Source organism: Heptranchias perlo, chromosome 18 (assembly GCF_035084215.1).
Source record: "Heptranchias perlo isolate sHepPer1 chromosome 18, sHepPer1.hap1, whole genome shotgun sequence".
In the NCBI taxonomy this organism is placed as follows: Eukaryota; Metazoa; Chordata; class Chondrichthyes; order Hexanchiformes; family Hexanchidae; genus Heptranchias; species Heptranchias perlo.
This window is the reverse complement of record NC_090342.1, coordinates 29,012,294-29,032,546: the sequence shown is the minus strand read 5'-3', so window position 1 is coordinate 29,032,546 and position 20,253 is coordinate 29,012,294. Positions and strand designations below refer to the sequence as shown.

Here is a 20,253-nt window from a genome sequence, read left to right as displayed (position 1 = left end):
ATCTCCTCATGATTAAATAGAAAGCAAACAATCATATCTGCATTATATCTTTGTGAGTCATAGCAAAATTGCTGAGTCAAACCTTGATAAATAGAATTGTTGACAGCTTCCAGGTCCTCCCAATTATGGATCCGCCTTTAAAGATTCATGCTACTGCTTTGCCTTCTACTTTCAGCAAAATCCAGCATCTCGTTGTGGTTTTTGGTATGGTTTCACAATGCATGACTGGAAGCAGAATGGTTGCTTTTACACTTTGTTACATTGAGAAAAGGTGTCAAAGAAATCTTGAAAGCTGCTTTTAAAAATATTATCATTGATGCTTAACGTGGATTATAATGCAAAAAAATGTAGTTGTATACCAGCATGGTCAACTACCAAAAAGTACACTAAGCGAACAGACTACAGTGCTTTAACTTTCATACGAAAGTACACTGGCATACAAAGATTGTTTTAGCTGCAGTCATGATTTCTTTTTCTCTATATAGTGATTTGCCAAACTGACTTTTTTTTGGTAAGTAATCGATTTTGCTGGCTACAAGTTCTTATCCATATATATTAGGCATTTTTCTTTCTGTACAATATTATCTAATGTATCAGAATAATAAACAAGAGTAACGACCATCAAGCAAAAATAAGTTCCAAGTTAATTTTCTACATTAAACATTGTTATGCACAGTGATTTTAATGTTTAGCATTTTTCTTAAAGGAACTCAAATGAGGAGGTTTGATGCTTTTTCGCCTCTCTGACCTGGGTTCACATCCAGTCCAGAGTGATGAGTTGAAGGTTTCTGTCTGCTAGCTGTACTGGCCCTAAATGCAATGAAGGTGGATAGTTACAACCTAATTGGTAGTTGGTATGGATCCATAGGACAAAATTACTCCTAATTTGGCACTAGATTGGTAATCTTACTCAGAGGCAACATGGATGACAGGTAAGGGAAAAGGAAAGATCACATGGGTGCCATAGGGAGCCCTCTTCTGAGGTTGGTCTTAAAGCATATTGTTGGAGCACGTTCTAAGAACGTTTCCATTCCAGGAGGCTGTTCTTCCCCCAAACTGGGAGCACGATATTGACATGGATTGCCTGAAATTGGGAAAGTGTTCCATTCCTCAGCACTGACATCTCTTAGAAGTTAAAAACAAATTCAGTATATTTGACAGTGTACAGCTTTAATTTACAGATATGATGTAGTTTGTCTTTGGCTTTTGATGAAATTGAACATAAATTTACCAAAGATAAAATTGAATGCACTGGATGGAACTGTGCTGTGGACGGAGAGTGGGCAGGATTATTTAGTTTCCGTGCTGTTTCCATCAAATAAAGAGATTCCCAGGGCGCTGTACTGTCTCCTATTTTGATGATCTCCTCCACTCATCATGCAATCCACTCTTGTTGATTCCATTTTATATTTGTCAACTTTCAGTTTGTCAATTTTTTGTTTCAGATTGTAGGCCCTCATTGCCCACAATATTCAGTCCTCTTGAAGTGTAATGGTGGAATCACGGCCACATCTTTGCTTTTCACTCCACACTTAGTTTTTCTTTATCGATTGACTTTCTCCTCTGATCTGCATTGGAACTCCTCCATCTCAATTACTGAAGCTGCTTCCAAAAAGCTTGATTTTCTCTTTTATACCTAACTCTTCTTTTCCCCATAACCTTTTTAACTCTTCATAAAGTCTCCAACCTTTCTTGTCTTTCTCTTTGTCAATATTATGGTTAGCAATCTTCTGAACTTTCTGCTTTTGTTCTTCCTAAGGGCGAAATGCATTATTCTACATTCTCTTCTGAGCAATCTCCACTGTAATAATCTCCCACTGTAATAATAATCTCCCACTCTAACTCGATCTCAACACCTCAAACAGTAGAACTCCTCACTTCTCTTCCTCCTGGACCTTGACCCATCTCAGTAATTTAATTACTTTTTATAAAATCTTATGTTCTAATTGTATTGTTGAATGTTTAAGAAGATGCATTAAGTGGGAGCGATCTTTCTAGCAAATGTTCTGTTTTCTTTCCATTTCCTTTAGAATTCTTCACAATAGTTGTTACAAATTTAGGTTTTTTTGTGTTTTGGAGGCTAATGGTGTCAGTCTTTTTTATGAAAGTGCATTGTGATTCTGTCTTTAAGATAACTTTCAAAGAATACTAACTTCACAAAGGATCACCAAGTTAGATTTTCTGTTTTGTGCCTACCAACTTCTCTGCTGCTTACCCTGGTGTGAATATTTGTGGCCCAGTCTAATAAACATAATTTTGATGGATTCCCAGTGGGATTCCTGCCTGAACTGGGGAGCCTACCTTAAGGGCGGTTGAAGGGGGTGGGGGGGGGGGGAAATAAGGAAAATGGCTGCTGCAGGCTTTTTGCCTGCAAGAGTGGAACAGGACCAGCTGCTCCCAAGCAGCTTAAGAGGGCCAAATTGTTTAAAATAATTTAAAAATGGTGGGGCTCCAGAGTGCAATCATGGGATCTTTCAAATTTTAAATCCCTTAACATTACTATGCCCTTAATGATGGAAAGTTATTGTGCTATTTGAATACACCAGCCCATATTTGGGCAGACATATTCAACTGCTGCCATTACCTCTGATGGAAAAGCCCAGAAATGACGGCAGTTGGCCAGGAGCTCACAGAATGACTCCTTGACCAATTTTCTGCTCCTGCCCACCCCACATCCGTTTAAAATCAGGCAAAATTCAAATTCCTGGCTATCGTGTTTGAGTGGCAGCACTTCGCCTGACAAAGTGGGCAGGTGGCCTGTTTTTTTTTATTCGTTCATGGAATGTGGGCGTCGCTGGCAAGGCCAGCTTTTATTGCCCATCCCTAATTGCCCTTGAGAAGGTAGTGGTGAGCCGCCTTCTTGAACCGCTGCAGTCCGTGTGGTGAAGGTTCTCCCACAGTGCTGGAAGGGAGTTCCAGGATTTTGACCCAGCGACGATGAAGGAACAGCGATATATTTCCAAGTCGGGATGGTGTGTGACTTGGAGGGGAATGTGCAGGTGGTAGTGTTCCCTGTGCCTGCTGCCCTTGTCCTTCTAGGTGGTAGAAGCCACGGGTTTAGGAGGTGCTGTCGAAGAAGCCTTGGTGAGTTGCTGCAGTGCATCCTGTTGATGGTACACACTGCAACCACGGTGCACCGGTGGTGAAGGGAGTGAATGTTTAGGATGGTGGATGGGGTGCCAATCAAGCGGGCTGCTTTGTCCTGGATGGTGTCGAGCTTCTTGAATGTTGTTAGAGCTGCACTCATCCAGGCAAGTGGAGAGCATTCCATCACACTCCTGACTTGTGCCTTGTAGATGGTGGAAAGGCTTTGGGGAGTCAGGAGGTGAGTCACTCACTGCAGAATACCCAGCCTCTGACCTGCTCTTGCAGCCAAAGTATTTATATAGCTGGTCCAGTTAAGTTTCTGGTCAATGGTGACCCCCAGGATAATGATGGTGGGGGATTTGGCGATGGTAATGCCATTGAATGTCAAGGGGAGGTGGTTAGACTTTCTCTTGTTGGAGATGGTCATTGCCTGGCACTTGTCTGGCGCGAATGTTACTTGCCACTTATGAGCCCAAGCCTGGATGTTGTCCAGGTCTTGTTGCATGCGGGCACGGACTGCTTCATTATCTGAGAGGTTGCAAATGGAACTGAACACTGTGCAATCATCAGGGAACATCCCCATTTCTGACCTTATGATAGAGGGAAGGTCATTGATGAAGCAGCTGAAGATGGTTGGGCCTCGGACACTGCCCTGAGGAATTCCTGCAGCAATGTCCTGGGGTTGAGATGATTGGCCTCCAACAACCAGTACCATCTTCCTTTGTGCTATGTATGACTCCAGCCACTGGAGAGTTTTCCCCCTGATTCCCATTGACTTCAATTTTACTAGGGCTCCTTGGTGCCATGTTCGGTCAAATGCTGCCTTAATGTCAAGGACAGTCACTCTCACCCAACCTCTGGAATTCAGCTCTTTTGTCCATGTTTGGACCAAGGCTGTAATTCGGTCTGGAGCCGAGTGATCCTGGCGGAACCCAAACTGAGCATCGGTGAGCAGGTTATTGGTAAGTGTCACTTGATAGCACTGTTGACGAAACCTTCCATCACTTTGCTGATGATTGAGAGTAGACTGATGGGGTGGTAATTAGCCGGATTGGATTTGTCCTGCTTTTTGTGGACAGGACATACCTGGGCAATTTTCCACATTGTTGGGTAGATGCCAGTGTTGTAGCTGTACGGGAACAGTTTGGCTAGAGGCACGGCTAGTTCTGGAGCACAAGTCTTCAGCACTACAGCCGGGATGTTGTCGGGGCCCATAGCCTTTGTTGTATCCAGTGCACTCAGCCGTTTCTTGATATTACGTGGAGTGAATCGAATTGTCTGAAGACTGGCTTTTGTGATGGTGGGGATATCGGGAGGAGGCCGAGATGGATCATCCACTCGGCACTTCTGGCTGAAGATGGTTGCAAATGCTTCAGTCTTGTCTTTTGCACTCATGTGCTGGACTCTGCCATCATTGAGGATGGGGATGTTTACAGAGCCTCCTCCTCCCATTAGTTGTTTAATTGTCCACCACCATTCACGACTGGATGTGGCAGGACTGCAGAGCTTTGATCTGATCCGTTGATTGTGGATTCGCTTACCTCTCTCTGTTGCATGTTGCTTCCACTGTTTAGCATGCATGTAGTCCTGAGTTGTAGCTTCACCAGGTTGGTACCTCATTTTTAGTTACGCCTGGTGCTGCTCCTGGCATGCTCTTCTACACCCCTCATTGAACCAGGGTTGATCCCCTGGCTTGTTGGTAATGGTAGAGTGAGGAATATGCCGGGCCATGAGGTTACAGATTGTGCTGGAATACAATTCTGCTGCTGCTGATGGCCCACAGCGCCTCATGGATGCCCAGTTTTGAGCTGCTAGATCTGTTCTGAATCTATCCCATTTAGCACGGTGGTGGTGCTGTACAACACGTTGGATGGTGTCCTCAGTGCGAAGACAGGACTTCATCTCCACGAGGACTGTGCGGAGGTCACTCCTACCAATACTGTCATGGACAGATGCATCTGCGACAGGTAGATTGGTGAGGACGAGGTCAAGTAGGTTTTTCCCTCATGTTGGCTCACTCACCACCTGCCGCAGGCCCAGTCTGGCAGCTATGTCCTTCAGGACACAGCCAGCTCGGTCGGTAGTGGTGCTACCAAGCCAGACTTGGTGATGGACATTCAAGTCCCTCACCCAGAGTACATTCTGTGCCCTTGCTACCCTCAGTGCTTCCTCCAAGTGCTGCTCAACATGGAGGGGGATTCATCAGCTGAGGGAAGGCGGTAGGTGGTAATCAGCAGGAGGTTTCCTTGCCCATGTTTGACCTGATGCCATGAGGTTTCATGGGATCCAGATGTTGAGGACTCCCGGGGCGACTCCCTCCTGACTGTATATCACTGTACCGCCACCTCTGGTGGGTCTGTCCTGCCGGTAGGACAGGTCATACCCAGGGATGTTCCAGGCCTTCACTTGTGCTGCTCTGTAACTGAGGCTCATGAGAGCAGCCCAGCTGATCATCTCTTTGTCTGCATGAGACTGGTATTGTTCAGGACATTACCAATGCAAACCTGCATCATACCATTTTGTGCCACAGTAATATTGGAGCAACAATGTGCTGTCCCCACTCTGCCCAAATCATATTATCTTAGAAATTTTAAAAAGTAGTTTGGGATTGATGCGTCATGCAAGGTTTCTATTGTTGCCAAATGACAGCTAAGGTTTCTGGAGTATGCTAAATAGATGAGTGATAGATTGTGCTATCTGTAGGATGAACACATTTGCTACATTAGGGAAGATTGTTTGTTTAAATTTTGATGTTCATCTTGCTTGCTACAATTGCAAAAAGGACTGCACGCTATAATTTAACTTCATTGGCACAGATCTGTAATATGGCGTGAACAAAAAATGCCCCCAATTGCTCTAGGATGGTTATTGTCAATAAACCTTGTCCTCATTCTGTGCAATCGTTGAAGTCTGACATTATTTTGTGACTGAAGCACCCATGAAAGAAAGAAATGTGGTCAAATGAAAAATTTTAAATAGCAACATCTTTCCAAAAATTGGAAAAACCAATAAAATTGAAGTTCACATTCAGCAGAATGAAATTGGAATATTCCAGTAAACCTAGGAAAGGAAAGAATGACCAGAGTTGCACACTTAGAAGGTATGTTCATGTGTTATAAAATGATCTCTGGGCCTTTGTCCAGTCTTATTATTTACATTTTAGAGCATCTGTAGTTATTTTCCCACAAAACCAGAGTCCTGGAATGGATTTGCATGGGATACTATAGTTGTCCTGCCACACCCACACAATGGGGTGTCGGCCTCGTTGCCTTTTATGCTCTACTTCTCGGAATTTCCATCTGCTTTTACTTGACTTGACGTTTTTAGCATCATGCTGGCCCATGAGATTTCACAGCATGCAGATTTAATCTGTAGAGGATGTGGTATTTGTCAGTTAGTGAAATATGTCTGGTGGTTCTTTCTTCAGCAGCTTTCATTTGCCTGCGTCTTGTGTGGTCTGCCTTCAGATCACTAAATTGAGCCCACTTTAGTCAAGTGAACCCACTACCTTCCCAGCTGCCTGTGATATGTCTGGGTTTGCAGGAGAAGCAGTCTTTGAAATAGGAATGCTGACTGGGATATTAAACATGCAGAAACTTCAATTGGGTCAATTTATAATAGACTGAATTTTATTATTTTATATTAATAGCCTTTATAAATCAAGAGAATAATTGCCCCAATAGATGTTTTCTAAAAGATATAAATCTAATTGTAATTTTATGCTTTTTTTACTCTTTTAAACTGAATAAATTGAAGAAATAAATGTTGGTAGACTTAAAAAAAAAAAGTCCTGTTTGACTTGGTTTGTTTTCTTTGTTCAAGGCATTAACAAAATCTGCTGTACTGCAGCAGCAAGAGGCAAGCAGAAAACACCTTCAATCAACCATAGAGAAACAAATGCAGAAATGTGAAGAGCTGCTCAATGCCCAGGTAATGTTTTAACATTGTTTTTGTGTGAAGTACAGTGTCCTGAGTAATTAGTTATGCCCTTCAGTGTACCTTTTACTACCTTATTTATTGTTACTTCTGCTCATGGTGCTCCTAATTCCTGCTGTTTCTTTCATGCTCGATGTTAAAGTAGTTTTATTACTTCCAATGGTCAATAATAGACTGAACATTAGATAGGTCTGCTCAAATTTTCTGAATCAATTAATTAAAACTAAAATTGCTAATGATTTTAACACGATGCTGTATCAAGATTTCTTAGTTCATGGGCCAGTCATACAGTAAATTTGCATCAATTTGACACATTTCTCACATCATACCAACATTGAATTTGCAGTATAACTCCAGTTTAAGTTGATCCATCTCAGCCTAATTCAATTATTCTGAAAGGACAATTTCCTACAGCACCAGCTTTGTAATGGCTGCAGTACAAGAAAGAAAGAGATAGAACTTGCAATTATATAGCACCTTTCACAACCTAAGGATGTCCCAAAGCACTTCACAGCCAATGAAGTACTTTTGAAGTGTAACCACTGATGTAATGGGATGTGGCAGCCAATTTGTGCCTAGCAAGGTCCCACAAACAGTAATGAAATAACTGACTAGCGATGGTGATTGAGGGACACCGGGGAGAATTCCCCTGCTCTTCAAATAGTACCACAGGGTCTTTTATATCCACCTGAGAGGACAGATGAGGCCTCAGTTTAATATCTCATTCGAAAGATGGCACCTCCAACAGTGCCGCACTGAAGTGTCAGCCTAGATTATGTACTGGTCTCTGGAGTGGGGCTTGAACCCACGACCTTCTGACTCAGAGGTTAGAGTCAAGGCTGACACCTGACTAGCTGCTGCAGAGCAGTAACTAGGTGGTGCAAAGTAAAAATGTTTAAATTTTTTTTTAAAATTAAAGTTTAAAAAGTTTGTTTTATTTTATTCGCATCTCACTTTCCTATTAATGTTACTGTACAGAATTCTATGATGTCACAGGAGGAGTAGTATAATACAAAGTGTTTGCTCAACCAGCAGTTCTACAGTATAAAACAGGGCAACCAGAGGTGCCATTTAGAATTCTAGGACAGTCCAGTCAACCATACGAGTATTTTTCAAACTTTGTGCTCCTAAATTTCTGTTTGGTGGGTGAAACTTCTCGCTGAAAACACAAAGTTTGAAAATTAGCCTGTGTATTTCTCCTTTTAAAATAAGTGTGTCTCTTTGCTCCATGTATTGCACAGTTCTAGGGTTTGTTCATTCCACGTGCACAGTAAAATGACAGCTGCTTTCCTGCTTAAAGCAATAAGTTTTATGCTGCAAGTGATACTTTAGAAATATTAAAAGGTTTGGCCGCTACTATAACCATTTAAATTTTATTGCTTCTGGAGCTGTAAAAATATTTCTGAACTTGCCATCACCAATAAAAAGTTCTTCTCACCTTGGTTGACAGTGTGCATCATTTTGGGTTGCATTTTCTTTGATTTGTTCTCATGGTTGTTTTTTTTTTAACATGTTCTGCTTCAATTGACGGAGTTTTAAAAATTTTAGTACTATACACATTTCTGGAACTTGAAAATTGGCTTCATATAGTTTACATATGTTAGTTATCCATTGGAAATGATGTTTACTAAATAGACAGCCTGACTAAGTATTGTAAAAGGGATGCAATACATTATTAAATCAGGGGCACCCTTTTGGATCAATACCGTATCAGTTAGGTGCCTAATAGGTTTTCTTATTATACAGTGGAAATAGAAAATAATGTTTAAAAATATCAAACAACTATCAAAATAAAATCAGCAATGTTAGAAAGCTAAGTGTTATCTAATGTTCTGAACAGTTCATTATTTAAATGGTATCAAGGGGTTGCTTTACTGTTAGCTTTCCGATAAAGCTGATCGTTTTGACCATTATTACATGGTAAAAAGATTATGAAAAGAAGTTTGATTCGCAAATTTTATCAAATAACATTTGACTTTGTGGAAAGCAAAAGAAAAAGATTTTAAGTCAATACAAAGCATTAAAAGAGTTATGGTGGTTGGAGTACTGAGTGGGGTGCCGAAGGGCTGTTTCTGATTTATGTCTGTGACGTGGATTTGGAAACTCAATGCAAATTCATCAAATTTGCAGATGATACCAAACAGCGGGGGAGGGCGGTGGATTTGGAGAAGGCAGCTTGGGAATTAAAAAAATTAGTTGGACAAAATATATAAATAGGCAGAACAATGGCAGATGAAATTTAATACAGGGGTTAATTACTGCACTTAGGAAAGAAAAATGGATGACACATAAACCATGAATGGTGTTGAAATAGCAAAGAATGAAGTTGAGAGATCCACAAATCTTAATAGACTCCACTTTCAACATATGCAACCGAAGTAGAACAGCATTCATTTTAACTAAGCCAACATAATGTTGAACTATATAGCCAAAACAGTAGACTACAAGTCAGAGGAAGTTGTGCTGAAACTCTATAGTTCTCTGGTTAGACCTGTGTCAAGTTCTGGTTACAGAGAAACAAGGGAGACATTCAAGCACTGAAAGCATCACAGAGAAGAGCAACAAAGCTGATTCATAGTGATAAGAGGTGTAAGTTATGAAGAAAGACTGGAGAAACTTTTGGCTTTTCAGCCTCGAAGGAGGTGTCTGACAGATGATCTTCTAAAGATATATGATAGTTAACAGTATGGAAAATCAATATTTATTTAAACTATATGGTGAGAGTAGGACAAAAGGACATGGGTACAAACTAGTAAAAGGCAAATTAGGACTGATATCAAGGAATTCTTCACAGTGCGATCAATACATGGAAAGGACTGCTGGATAGAATAGTGGAAATGAAAATCCTGGAATCATTTAAGAAACAATTGGATGTCACTTTGGGAAGACTTTAGGGCTGGATGAATGAACTACACTGAGTTGATTGGCTTTCATCCATAATTATCTTGTTATATTGTGATTTGGAATTCAGTTATGGGTTATATCACAAGACTGAGCAGGCAGCAGATAATAACCTCATTTCAGATAATATCTGTTGAGTAATTAGGCTGTTTAAGTACACAAATACTCTTATGACTCTGTGGTTTCTAAGTTGGTTAAATGAATTGGATAGCCCATTAAAGTGAAATAAAAGTATTGCCACCTGCAGTCCATTTGAATTTTTTTGGGATCAGCTGGGTGTCTGATGCATGTGAAAACCATCATCATACTTAAGAGACAAAGCTACAAAGAAATCCACAGAGGTAGAAGTGTCAGCCTTGGCTCAGTGGTAGCACTCTTGTCTCTAAGTCAGAAGGGTTTGAGCTCAGGTCCCATACCAGAGACTTGAGCACCTGATCTAGGCGGACACTTCAGTGCATTACCGAGGGAGTGCTGCACTGTTGGAGGTGCCGACTTTCAAATGAGAGATTAAAACCAGGCCCATTTGTCCCCTCATATGAATGTAAAATATCCCATGGCACTATTCAAAGAAGGGTGGGGAAGTTCTCCTGCAGCCCTGGCCAACATTTATCCCTCAACCAAGATCATTAACATAGCAATTTATCTCATTGTGGTTTGTGGGACCTTGTACGCAAATTGGCTGCCTACATTAAAACAATGACTACACTTCAGAAAGTATTTAATTGGCTGTGAAGCACTTTGGGACATCCTGTAGCCATGAAAGGTTCTATATAAATGCAGGTTCGTTCTTATTGTTTTCATTTGCCAGTTACGGAGTGCACACGCTCTTCTACATAGAAATACATGGAGGTTACAACATGGAAATCGGCCATTTGGCCCAACCAATTCTTTTCTATGTTTACCCTCCATGTGAGCAAACAGTTCCAATCACATTTATGCACTCTGTTCCCATAGCCCTTAAACCCCTTTTCCTTCATCCACCTATCCAATCTAATCTTGAATATTGACATAGCTTCTGCCACATCCACTAACCTTGGAAGGAAATTCAACAGCCTCACAACTCTGTGTGAAGAAGTTTCTCCTGCCCTCTGTTCTAAATCTCTTGCATTTAATCTAATGTCTATGGCCCCTCGTTCTTGACCCCTCAGCTACTGGAAATAGTCTGCTTCCATCTATCCTGTCCAATCGTCTCATGATTCTAAACACTTCTATTATATTGCCCCGTAATCTGCGTTGTTCTAATGAAAAAAGGCCCAATTTTTTAAGTCTTCATTTTTGTATTTCCTTATACCAGCCAGCGTCCTAGTGAATCTGGGTTGTACCCTATATAAAGCCTCGATATTCTTCCTACTGTATGGAGATCAAAACTGCGCACAGTACTCTAACTGAGGTCTTATTGGGGTTCTAAAGAAGCTGCTCATCTCCTCTTGGCATTTATATTCTATATCTCTTGAGATTAAACCTAGAATTTTATTAGCTTTTTTTACAGCCTTGACAACCTGAGGTGCTGCCTTTAATGTTCTATCAACCTGTATCCCCAAGTGTCTCTACTTTTTCACAGCACCAAACCTACTTCCATTCAGAAGATTATCACTTTTTTTTAAACCAAAATGCATCACCTCACACTTACTGACATTGAATTCTATCTGCCACTTTTTAACCCATTGTCCCATCTTATCAATATTGCTTTACAGATTCCTTTGATCGTCTAAAGAATTAACTATACCTCCTATTTTGGTATCACCTGCAAATTTTGACACCATTTGGCCTGTATTCAAATCATTGATATACACGGAGAACAGAAATGGTCCCAGAACTGAACCCCGAGAGACATCACTACCCATTTCCAACCATTCTGAAAAACTGTCCTTAACTTATACTCTGTTTTCTCCCTTCTAGCCAATTTTTAATCAAATTTTCTATCCTCCTGTAATTCCATGCCCTTTAAAATGTCTAGTAATCTCCCATGTAGTACCTTGTCAAAGGCTTTCCTAAATTCCATGTACAATACACCCACTTATTTCCCCCATCCATGTAATTATACTTCACTTAAACCCATAGAGCGTACGTACAGGTTAGAAAGAGCCATGGCTTGGGAACCTCCCAGTATATGCTAGAATTAAACTAGTTCAATCCACACAGTTTACCAGCACAGTACACTGGTAAGTTTCCTACTGCTTGTCCAGCTAAGATCACCCTAACATTAAGACACCGGCAAGCAGCATTATCTGAATCGAGTGGGAAGAATCCAGGACCCCAATGACTGGTCTATCCCCGCAGATCCCATTAATGAGCTAGGCTTGGTGGGTCAATCATTAACAGTGCCCTGGAGTACTGTGCACCTGCTTGACTTACATTTCGGAAGACCAAGTTTCTCACAGATGATTGACTCAGTTTTAATCATGCATCATTCGGCATATTAGCTTGGAACCAATTTGACTGAAAATAAGCCCCACTTACTTTCACGACCCTCACCCACTGGGAGGACAGTCACTAGCTGATTAACCAACTAAGAAGCACTGGTTTGAGCCATCCCAAGGCTTGTCACAGTCCTGAGTAGATTCATCCATCAGGCTGAAGATATCGTGTGAGGAAACTGAAGCTTGGCACACTAGCTGCTGTAAACCATTACTTGGACACTGAATTCGAGACCACGTGGCCATGGTTTAGTGCCTACTGGATTGCAGAGAGGCAAGCAGTTGCTGAAGTTTTTTACCTCCAGCTTTTGAATTACCATTCAGTGGTAATGTTGTTCAGAGGATAGTGGCAATGTAATTAGTGATGAATTGTGCTGCACATCATGTCACTTGTGAAGAGTTCCTGATATCTGCTGTCACATTACCTAGCAAGGGTTCAAATACATGCTTATCAGCAACCCATTTGAAACAGTGGTAACTGCAGCAGGGTCATTACATTTGATTGATGTTGAAAAGGTGCTATTTGTATGTTAATGAAGCATGCTGAATAAATAGTATGTAGGTGGAAGAAACTTTTTTTCTTCTATCAGCAACACTGTGTCAAGGCACTTTTACTTACTGCGAGTGTCATCAATTGCCGATGCATGGGTTTCCCTCAACTGATGGTATTCTAAAGATGTAACAGCAGTGTAGATCCCGCTATCTTTGTGGGTTTTTCTTTCTGCCACCAGAACAAAAGAAACCATGGCTGTGCTGCTGAATGTGTTGAGGCATCTGCACCTTTGCATCATGAGATATGATTGTGTCACAATATATGTATGATGCACTATGCTGGCTCATCATCTATTACCAGACCTGCCATTCCAAATTTTTAATTAAGAAAAGGAAGCACTATTTATATTCTTTGCTTCCTATCTGCTATTTATAGAAGACTGAGTCTCCATTTTCCAAATCAGTCTCCAGTGAGTTTACAGGAAGCACAGAAGAGTGTCATTTTAGCATCAGGCTCCCAAATGACACAATATAAGAGTGCTTATGGAGAGCAGGGCACTCTAACTGTTTGAAATGTAATAGGAAATGCTTCCAGCTAATTAGTCAGTTGTGATTTTCCCATTGCTTCTGCTACCTCTGCCCTTGTTTTAAACCAGTGCACCGATTTTCACATTACAGCTGACTGAGTAGCTGCTAGATCAACTATGACGCTCTACTAGTGCACATTCACCCCGACCTCAGTTATCTATTTTCCCACTGCTCCTGCTTGGTCCCTCTAGCACTCTGTGTCACTCGTATTGGTCCTTGGCCTACATTCCAGTTGCCAAATGCAGCTGCTAGTCTCTTCCTGCCAGCTTGAGACACTTGTGTTTAGTGAATTCACTCTGTGTGTTGGTAAAACCGATCAGTCCATGTCAGCTGACTCCAAATGAAGCGAATTATGGCCAAGATGATAGCATAATTAAGGGCCAACTTGTAAAGGATTAATGTTGGTCTGTTAATGAATTATAACATGTACTACGTGTATACATATTTCAGGTACTAGATAATTTTTCACTATTGCATTTTCAAGTCTTCTATTAACACTGGCTCTTTCTGTTAAGTGAATTGATACTTGAGAACTTTAATCATCACCAAATTGTACCATTTCCTGCTGTCACATGGTGCAAATTGTTGATTATTGCTTAAAATTAGACAGGGTTCCCTTTCAGAGGGGAAAGTTTAACACTTGACTTGTGGGTAAACTACCTAACTCAGTTTTTGGACTCAAGGCAACATGTACATATCAAGGTGTATGTATATAGTGTTCTTGTAGTTTGCAATATCTGCCCAAAAGAGCTGTAGAAAATCAATGAGGAACCGTGATTAAATAAAAACAAATTGATTATGCATTTTGGTCAGCCTGTTATAATGAGCATGGCACAGTACTGTATGTGTAACATGTTGGTGTGATAGTTACAATGAGAAAAATGAAATACCAGCATTTGTCTTTACTCTTTAGATGAACAGTTGGCATCTCTATTGACTGGAAAAATAAAATCCTTCCTTCCTTTTTTTTACTGTGTTCAACATCTTTCACAGTTGACTTAACACTAAATGAACATTTTTAACAAGCAATTTCCTCCACCAATGCCACAGTGCAGATAATATAAAAGCAATTGCCAATACAGATAATTTCTTGTAAGTTTGCTAGGTGTAGAATTACACTCAAATAGTAATTGAGTGTTCTGTTGAATTTGTAGAGTCTCCTCTGATTATCCAATTATTTTAATAACTCTTTGATATTTAGAGAATAAATTATATATAGTTGCAACTTGGTACTTTGTTTTTAATTAATAGTTAATATTTTAGCCCATTACAAACTTTGAGTTTTACATCTATCTAGTTACAAAAGAATTTTTCCATACTTCAATGTTTTAAAGATAAAAGATCTGCCTACGTTTAGAGGAAAAGTCTGGTATGGTTTACTGGAAATAGTAAAACCAAATAAATGGTTCTCTGGAGTGTTTTGCAGACTCTAAATGTTAGAATGTGTTATGATGAAGATTGTATTGACAGCTGCTGCTCCACATGTGTTTAACTTGGAAGTACCATCTAAATACAACTTGTGTTATACAGTGCAACTGCTAGGGACGTTTTTAGTTGGATTTATTAAACAAAGCTGAAAGAATAAATAGTTACTTGCCTTAGTCTTTCTTGTAAGCTTTTTTTTGTACGATTGCTTTGAAATTGTTGCACCATATAGTGCTTATGAGGCAAAAAGCCATAAACCATGTTTTACTTGCTCCCTTTTCCCAACATCCCCAACTTCTTGGTTCTTTGTGTCAAAGTTTCTCAATAAACAGCAGGTTGATGAGAATGTTGTCACCATTTTAAAACCGTGAAATCAGGCTGTTGAATGGATGGAAAAGGCTGCAGCCTTACCCAGACCCTGTTGGTATTTTTGAAGGCAGTAACTTTTTTTTTGATATAAACTTTCTGGTCAGGTCAACCATTGCAACATAATGGACTGGAAACTTATTTAAAAACATAAATTCATAAAGTTAAGTTCCAAATAGTTACTTTTGTTCATTTAGGGGAAGAGGAAGTTCAGTTGCTAAAATATAACAACAATTTGGATTGTTTCAATATTGACATTTATAGGATGTTATGCAAAGAATTTCAAGACAAGGTTAGTATGCATTTAATAATACATGGGTTAATCAAGGACAGTCGACATAGATTTGTTAACCAAATTTGGCAAGCCCAACTTGCTTTTAAGTTCTTTCAAGAAGTGTCTGACTGGATAGATGAAATAAATGCAGTAGATGTAACGTGTATAGATTTTAAGATTTGTTGGATGAGGCATCTCACGAGGCTTGTTAGAAAAATTCAGATATGTCATATAAGAGGCAATGTAGCAGCGTGGGTAGAAAGTTGATTAAAGCCAGCGGGATGCGATTTAAACTAATTAAGTAGGTACTTCGGGTCGTTTGCAGACCTGATTGACCTGATATTTTAGGAGGGGTGGGATTTTCAAAGCAACTGAGACTGTTTCCCGTACTGGGAGAAACACTCCCAGTTGAAATGAACGTGTTGCAGCCATCAGCCTGTGGCAGCTGCAAAGGTCCATTTGACAGGTGGTGGGGGAGACCCTCACTCATTGAAGGAGGCCACTCTGTCACTTTGGACAAAGTTTGGCCTCCACCACCCTCCTCCTAACAATAAAATTCACCAACTTGCACACTTACCCCCGTGTCCAGACACATTTACCTACCTTGCGGACCCCCTCAAACATACATCTTCCGGATGGGGGCCGCCGTAGCTGCAGTTATGACCTCCTCCTCGGACGAACAGCCTCACCAGCCACGCCGTCCACCTCTGACACGTGGAGCTCCACAACACAGTGCTGTGACACATCCACCTGCACAGCAGGAGGGAGGGCAACCGCAGAGAGAGATGCGTCGCAGAGGGCACTACCCTCGCCACAGGGTCTACAGACCGAGGCTCAGCTTCCTGGACCTCTCTGAGCAGCAGTGCACACGGAGGCTCAGAGTCACTCGACTAAGGGGCTGCTCTTTCAAAACTGAGATGAGGAGAAACTTCTTCACTCGGAGGGTCGTAGGTCTGTGGAATTTGCTGCCCCAGGAAGCTGTGGAAGCTACATCATTAAATAAATTTAAAACAGAAATAGACAGTTTCCTAGAAGTAAAGGGAATTAGGGGTTACGGGGAGCGGGCAGGAAATTGGACATGAATTTAGATTTGAGGTTAGGATCAGATCAGCCATGATCTTATTGAATGGCGGAGCAGGCTCGAGGGGCCGATTGGCCTACTCCTGCTCCTATTTCTTATGTTCTTAGGTAGTCATGGACATCTGCAGCCTCCTTCATGCCGAGCTGCTCCCGGCTGGCCCGAGCACCATCTTCTTACCTGTCACTGTCAGAATCACCACTGCCCTCAACAACTTCTCCTTCGCATCCTTCCAGGGTGCCACCGGGGACATCGCTGACGTCTCTCAGTCGTCTGCACGAAAGAGCCCTGCAAATACACTTACACCCACTCTGCAGTGACACAATGGGTGGCATCAGTTGTGGGTCCTCATAGTGATCCTCAGGAAAGGGCATTATTGCACAAACCAGACAAGATTCGCAAAGACGTGGCAATAGTGGTGACAATATAATATGTAATGTGAGTTGATCAGAAATCAAATATAAGTAAAAACCATGACAAACCCTCAAACACCCTAGTGCATCCCCTTCATGCTCACGACACATTTGCCTTACACTTCCTACTGCACATATGTGATGCATGCCCTGTGGCTGCAGCACCGGTAGTGGCAGGTTGAGTGAGGCTGACCGTGAAAGAGATGCATGAGAGGGTGAGTATGAGGTAGAGCCATGAGATTGTATGAGGATTGGGTTGAGTGGTAGTGGTGGGATGAGTACTGGCGAGGTGAGTAAGTGGAGGTAAGATGAGGATGAGGTTTGAGTGGGTGTGAGGAGTGATGTGACAGAGTAGTGTTGGCAGTGCAGAAGGAGATATGGGGTGGGGGCGGTGATGTGGCAGACGGAGTGTAGGGGAATGAGTAAGTGTACTCACTTCGGCTGACCTACTTAGGTCATTGAAGTGCCTCCTGCACTGTATGCAGGTGCGCGATATGTTGGTGGTGCAGGTGACCTCCTCTGCCACCTCGAGCCAGGCCTTGGTGGCAGAGGCAGGCCACTTCCGCCCGCTCGCCAGGGAGAAGATCTCTGTCATCCCCCTCCTCCTCACCCCATCCAATAAGAGCTGGAGTGAGGCATCATTAAACCTGGGAGCAGCCTTCCCCCTGGGCTGCTCCATGCTGTAATTTTGCCTATTTTCTGCAGCATCAGTCAGTGGAGGACTGCCCCTTTAAATAGGGCTCCTCCAGATGACAGTCTATGATGCGTCTGCACAGTCCGCCCGCTGCGCAGCTTTCCAGCACGAAACCCGGAAGCAAAGGTAAGTACCTTCAATCAAGCTGCGATTGTGTGCGGAGCACCCCGATTTCACTGGGCGCGTTACCCATGCGCCCAGTCAACCCCCCCCCCCCCCCCCCCGCCCTGCTGCCGAACCACCTCCCTCCTAATATCGGGCCCTTGATATAAGTAGACATTTGTTTACTGGAATGTTACTACAGCAACCTATCTCTTGTATCGGCCAGCTTATTCCATAGGAGTGAATTACTACAAAATTATTTTTGGGCACTTAATTGGCAGACTTTGTTTTGCTCAATTTTGTTTATACAATAAAAGGGACAAAGAAAATGCACTTACATTTTTTTGAAAGTATTTGTCTAGTAGTGCAGAAGATTCAACAAAGGCTCACTCATTTTTCTTTGAACATTTGCCCATCTTGTCTCTGCCTGACCTAGCTAATACTTCCATGATGCAGATTTTGTGCTGGCTTGCATAACACAAGCCCTGGATCTTCAATAAAGTGTACATATCCTACCCAGTGTAGAATTAGTTGCAGGTCTGAAGGCAACAGAACTGATAAATAGATCCACGGGAATCTGTGGGTGCGAAAGGCCATTTAGGCCTGCTAGCTCAGTCACCCTTTTAATGTACATGCTTTAATGGCAGTCTCCATCTATTGTCCTCCAGGTATCAACTGGCTAGAATCGCAACTTCCCCCTCACCCCCCCCCCCCCCCCAACCCCGCCAATAGTCACTACCTTTTCCTTAATTAGAACTTCCATCACCTTGTAGCACAAAACTGCTAAACTGCCTTTTGCAATAATCTACAGGTTTTGCATTCCAAGCAGCAAGTGGCAGTTTATTCCACAAGGCTACAATCCTCAATGAGAAGTTCCATCTTGATTTTGATTTCCATTGCATCCTTTTAAAATCCTGGCACCTTCCAGCTACTTTTATCTCCTCTGCTGTTACTCCTCATTTTTTTGGGGGGGGTGGGGGGGGTGGAGAGGTAAAGAAGAGAACTGGGAAAAGGAGAAAAAACACAGAATAATCCTAGTTTCTTTCTAACTTTATTGGGTGCATTTTATGGTTCTTTTTCTCCCCTTTTTATATCCCTTGCTTTACAGTGTTGCCTGCCTGAGAATAGGTAGACAACTTTTTACTAGGCTTCTGTTAATGCTGCTGTTGTAATGTCAGCTCGGAGGGATGTGCAGGTTGTCTGGGATAACATGCCCTCTGATTGTTTTTGGACTGTGTGTGTTTCTCAGAGCTCTGGAGCATTAGCACACTGTGTCAAGTGCTCCCTCCCTCATTTGAACCTTGCTATGCAATAAATACAAGCACATACCAGCGAATACAGAAAAGAGAACTTTTAAAAATACTTCTTACTTACTCAAGTAACAAGATAAATGCTAACACTCAGTCTGATTTGGAATTTCTATACAATGTGGTGTATAAATTGGAGCTTCATGCAGACTTTTACAGCCTGTACTTCCAAGAGTGTAATTTGTCTGCCATCCAACGTAAACCCTATAGGAGAGACCTTCATACCGCCACAATCATTACGTTAAAAACATGAGTCAGGATGAGAAAAGGTATTTGGCCCTATGAAGCTGAACTTTCTGCTTTGTTAACTCTTCTATCATGGATCAAATTTGTGTCTTCTACTGTGAAGCAGGTCAGAGGCTGGGTATTCTGCGGCAAGTGACTCACCTCCTGACTCCCCAAAGCCTTTCCACCATCTACAAGGCACAAGTCAGGAGTGTGATGGAATATTCTCCACTTGCCTGGATGAGTGCAGCTCCAACAACACTCCAGAAGCTCGACACCATCCAGGACAAAGCAGCCTGCTTGATTGGCACCCCATCCACCACCCTAAATATTCACTCCCTTCACCACCGGCGCAATGTGGCTGCAGTGTGTACCACCCTTAGGATGCACTGCAGCAACTCGCCAAGGCTTCTTCGACAGCACCTCCTAAACCCGCGCCCTCTACCACCTAGAAGGACAAGAGCAGCAGGCATATGGGAACAACACCACCTGCACGTTCCCCTCCAAGTCACACACCATCCCGACTTGGAAATAGATCGCCGTTCCTTCATCGTGGCTGGGTCAAAATCCTGGAACTCCCTTCCTAACAGCAGTGTGGGAGAACCGCCACCACACGGACTGTGGCGGTTCAAGAAGGTGGCTCACCACCACCTTCTCGAGGGCAATTAGGAATGGGCAATAAATGCTGGCCTTGCCAGCAACGCCCACATGGCATGAACGAATAAAAAAAAATTATTTTTGCATCTAAGGTTACCAATTAACCCTGTCTCATTATACAATACTAGATCTAAAATAGCCTGATCCCTACTAAGGAAGGATCCTCTGGGGTAGAGTGATCATAATATGATCAAATTTCATATTTAGTTTGAGAGTGATGTAGTTATGTCCGAAACTAGGGTTTTAAATTTAAAGCCAATTACGTAGGTATGAGGGGCGAGTTGGCTATGG

The 20,253-nt window shown here is 42.0% G+C and overlaps 1 protein-coding gene across 2 annotated transcripts in view; it reads left to right on the top strand.

Moving 5' to 3' along the window:
• LOC137334981 (coiled-coil domain-containing protein 91-like) overlaps positions 1–20,253 on the top strand; it is a 120,864-nt gene that overhangs the window by 60,229 nt on the left and 40,382 nt on the right. For both annotated transcript variants that reach the window (XM_068000072.1, XM_068000071.1), the window contains exon 8: positions 6,910–7,017. In XM_068000072.1, the coding sequence (XP_067856173.1) occupies positions 6,910–7,017 (108 nt within the window). The remainder of the gene's footprint in view (positions 1–6,909; positions 7,018–20,253) is intronic.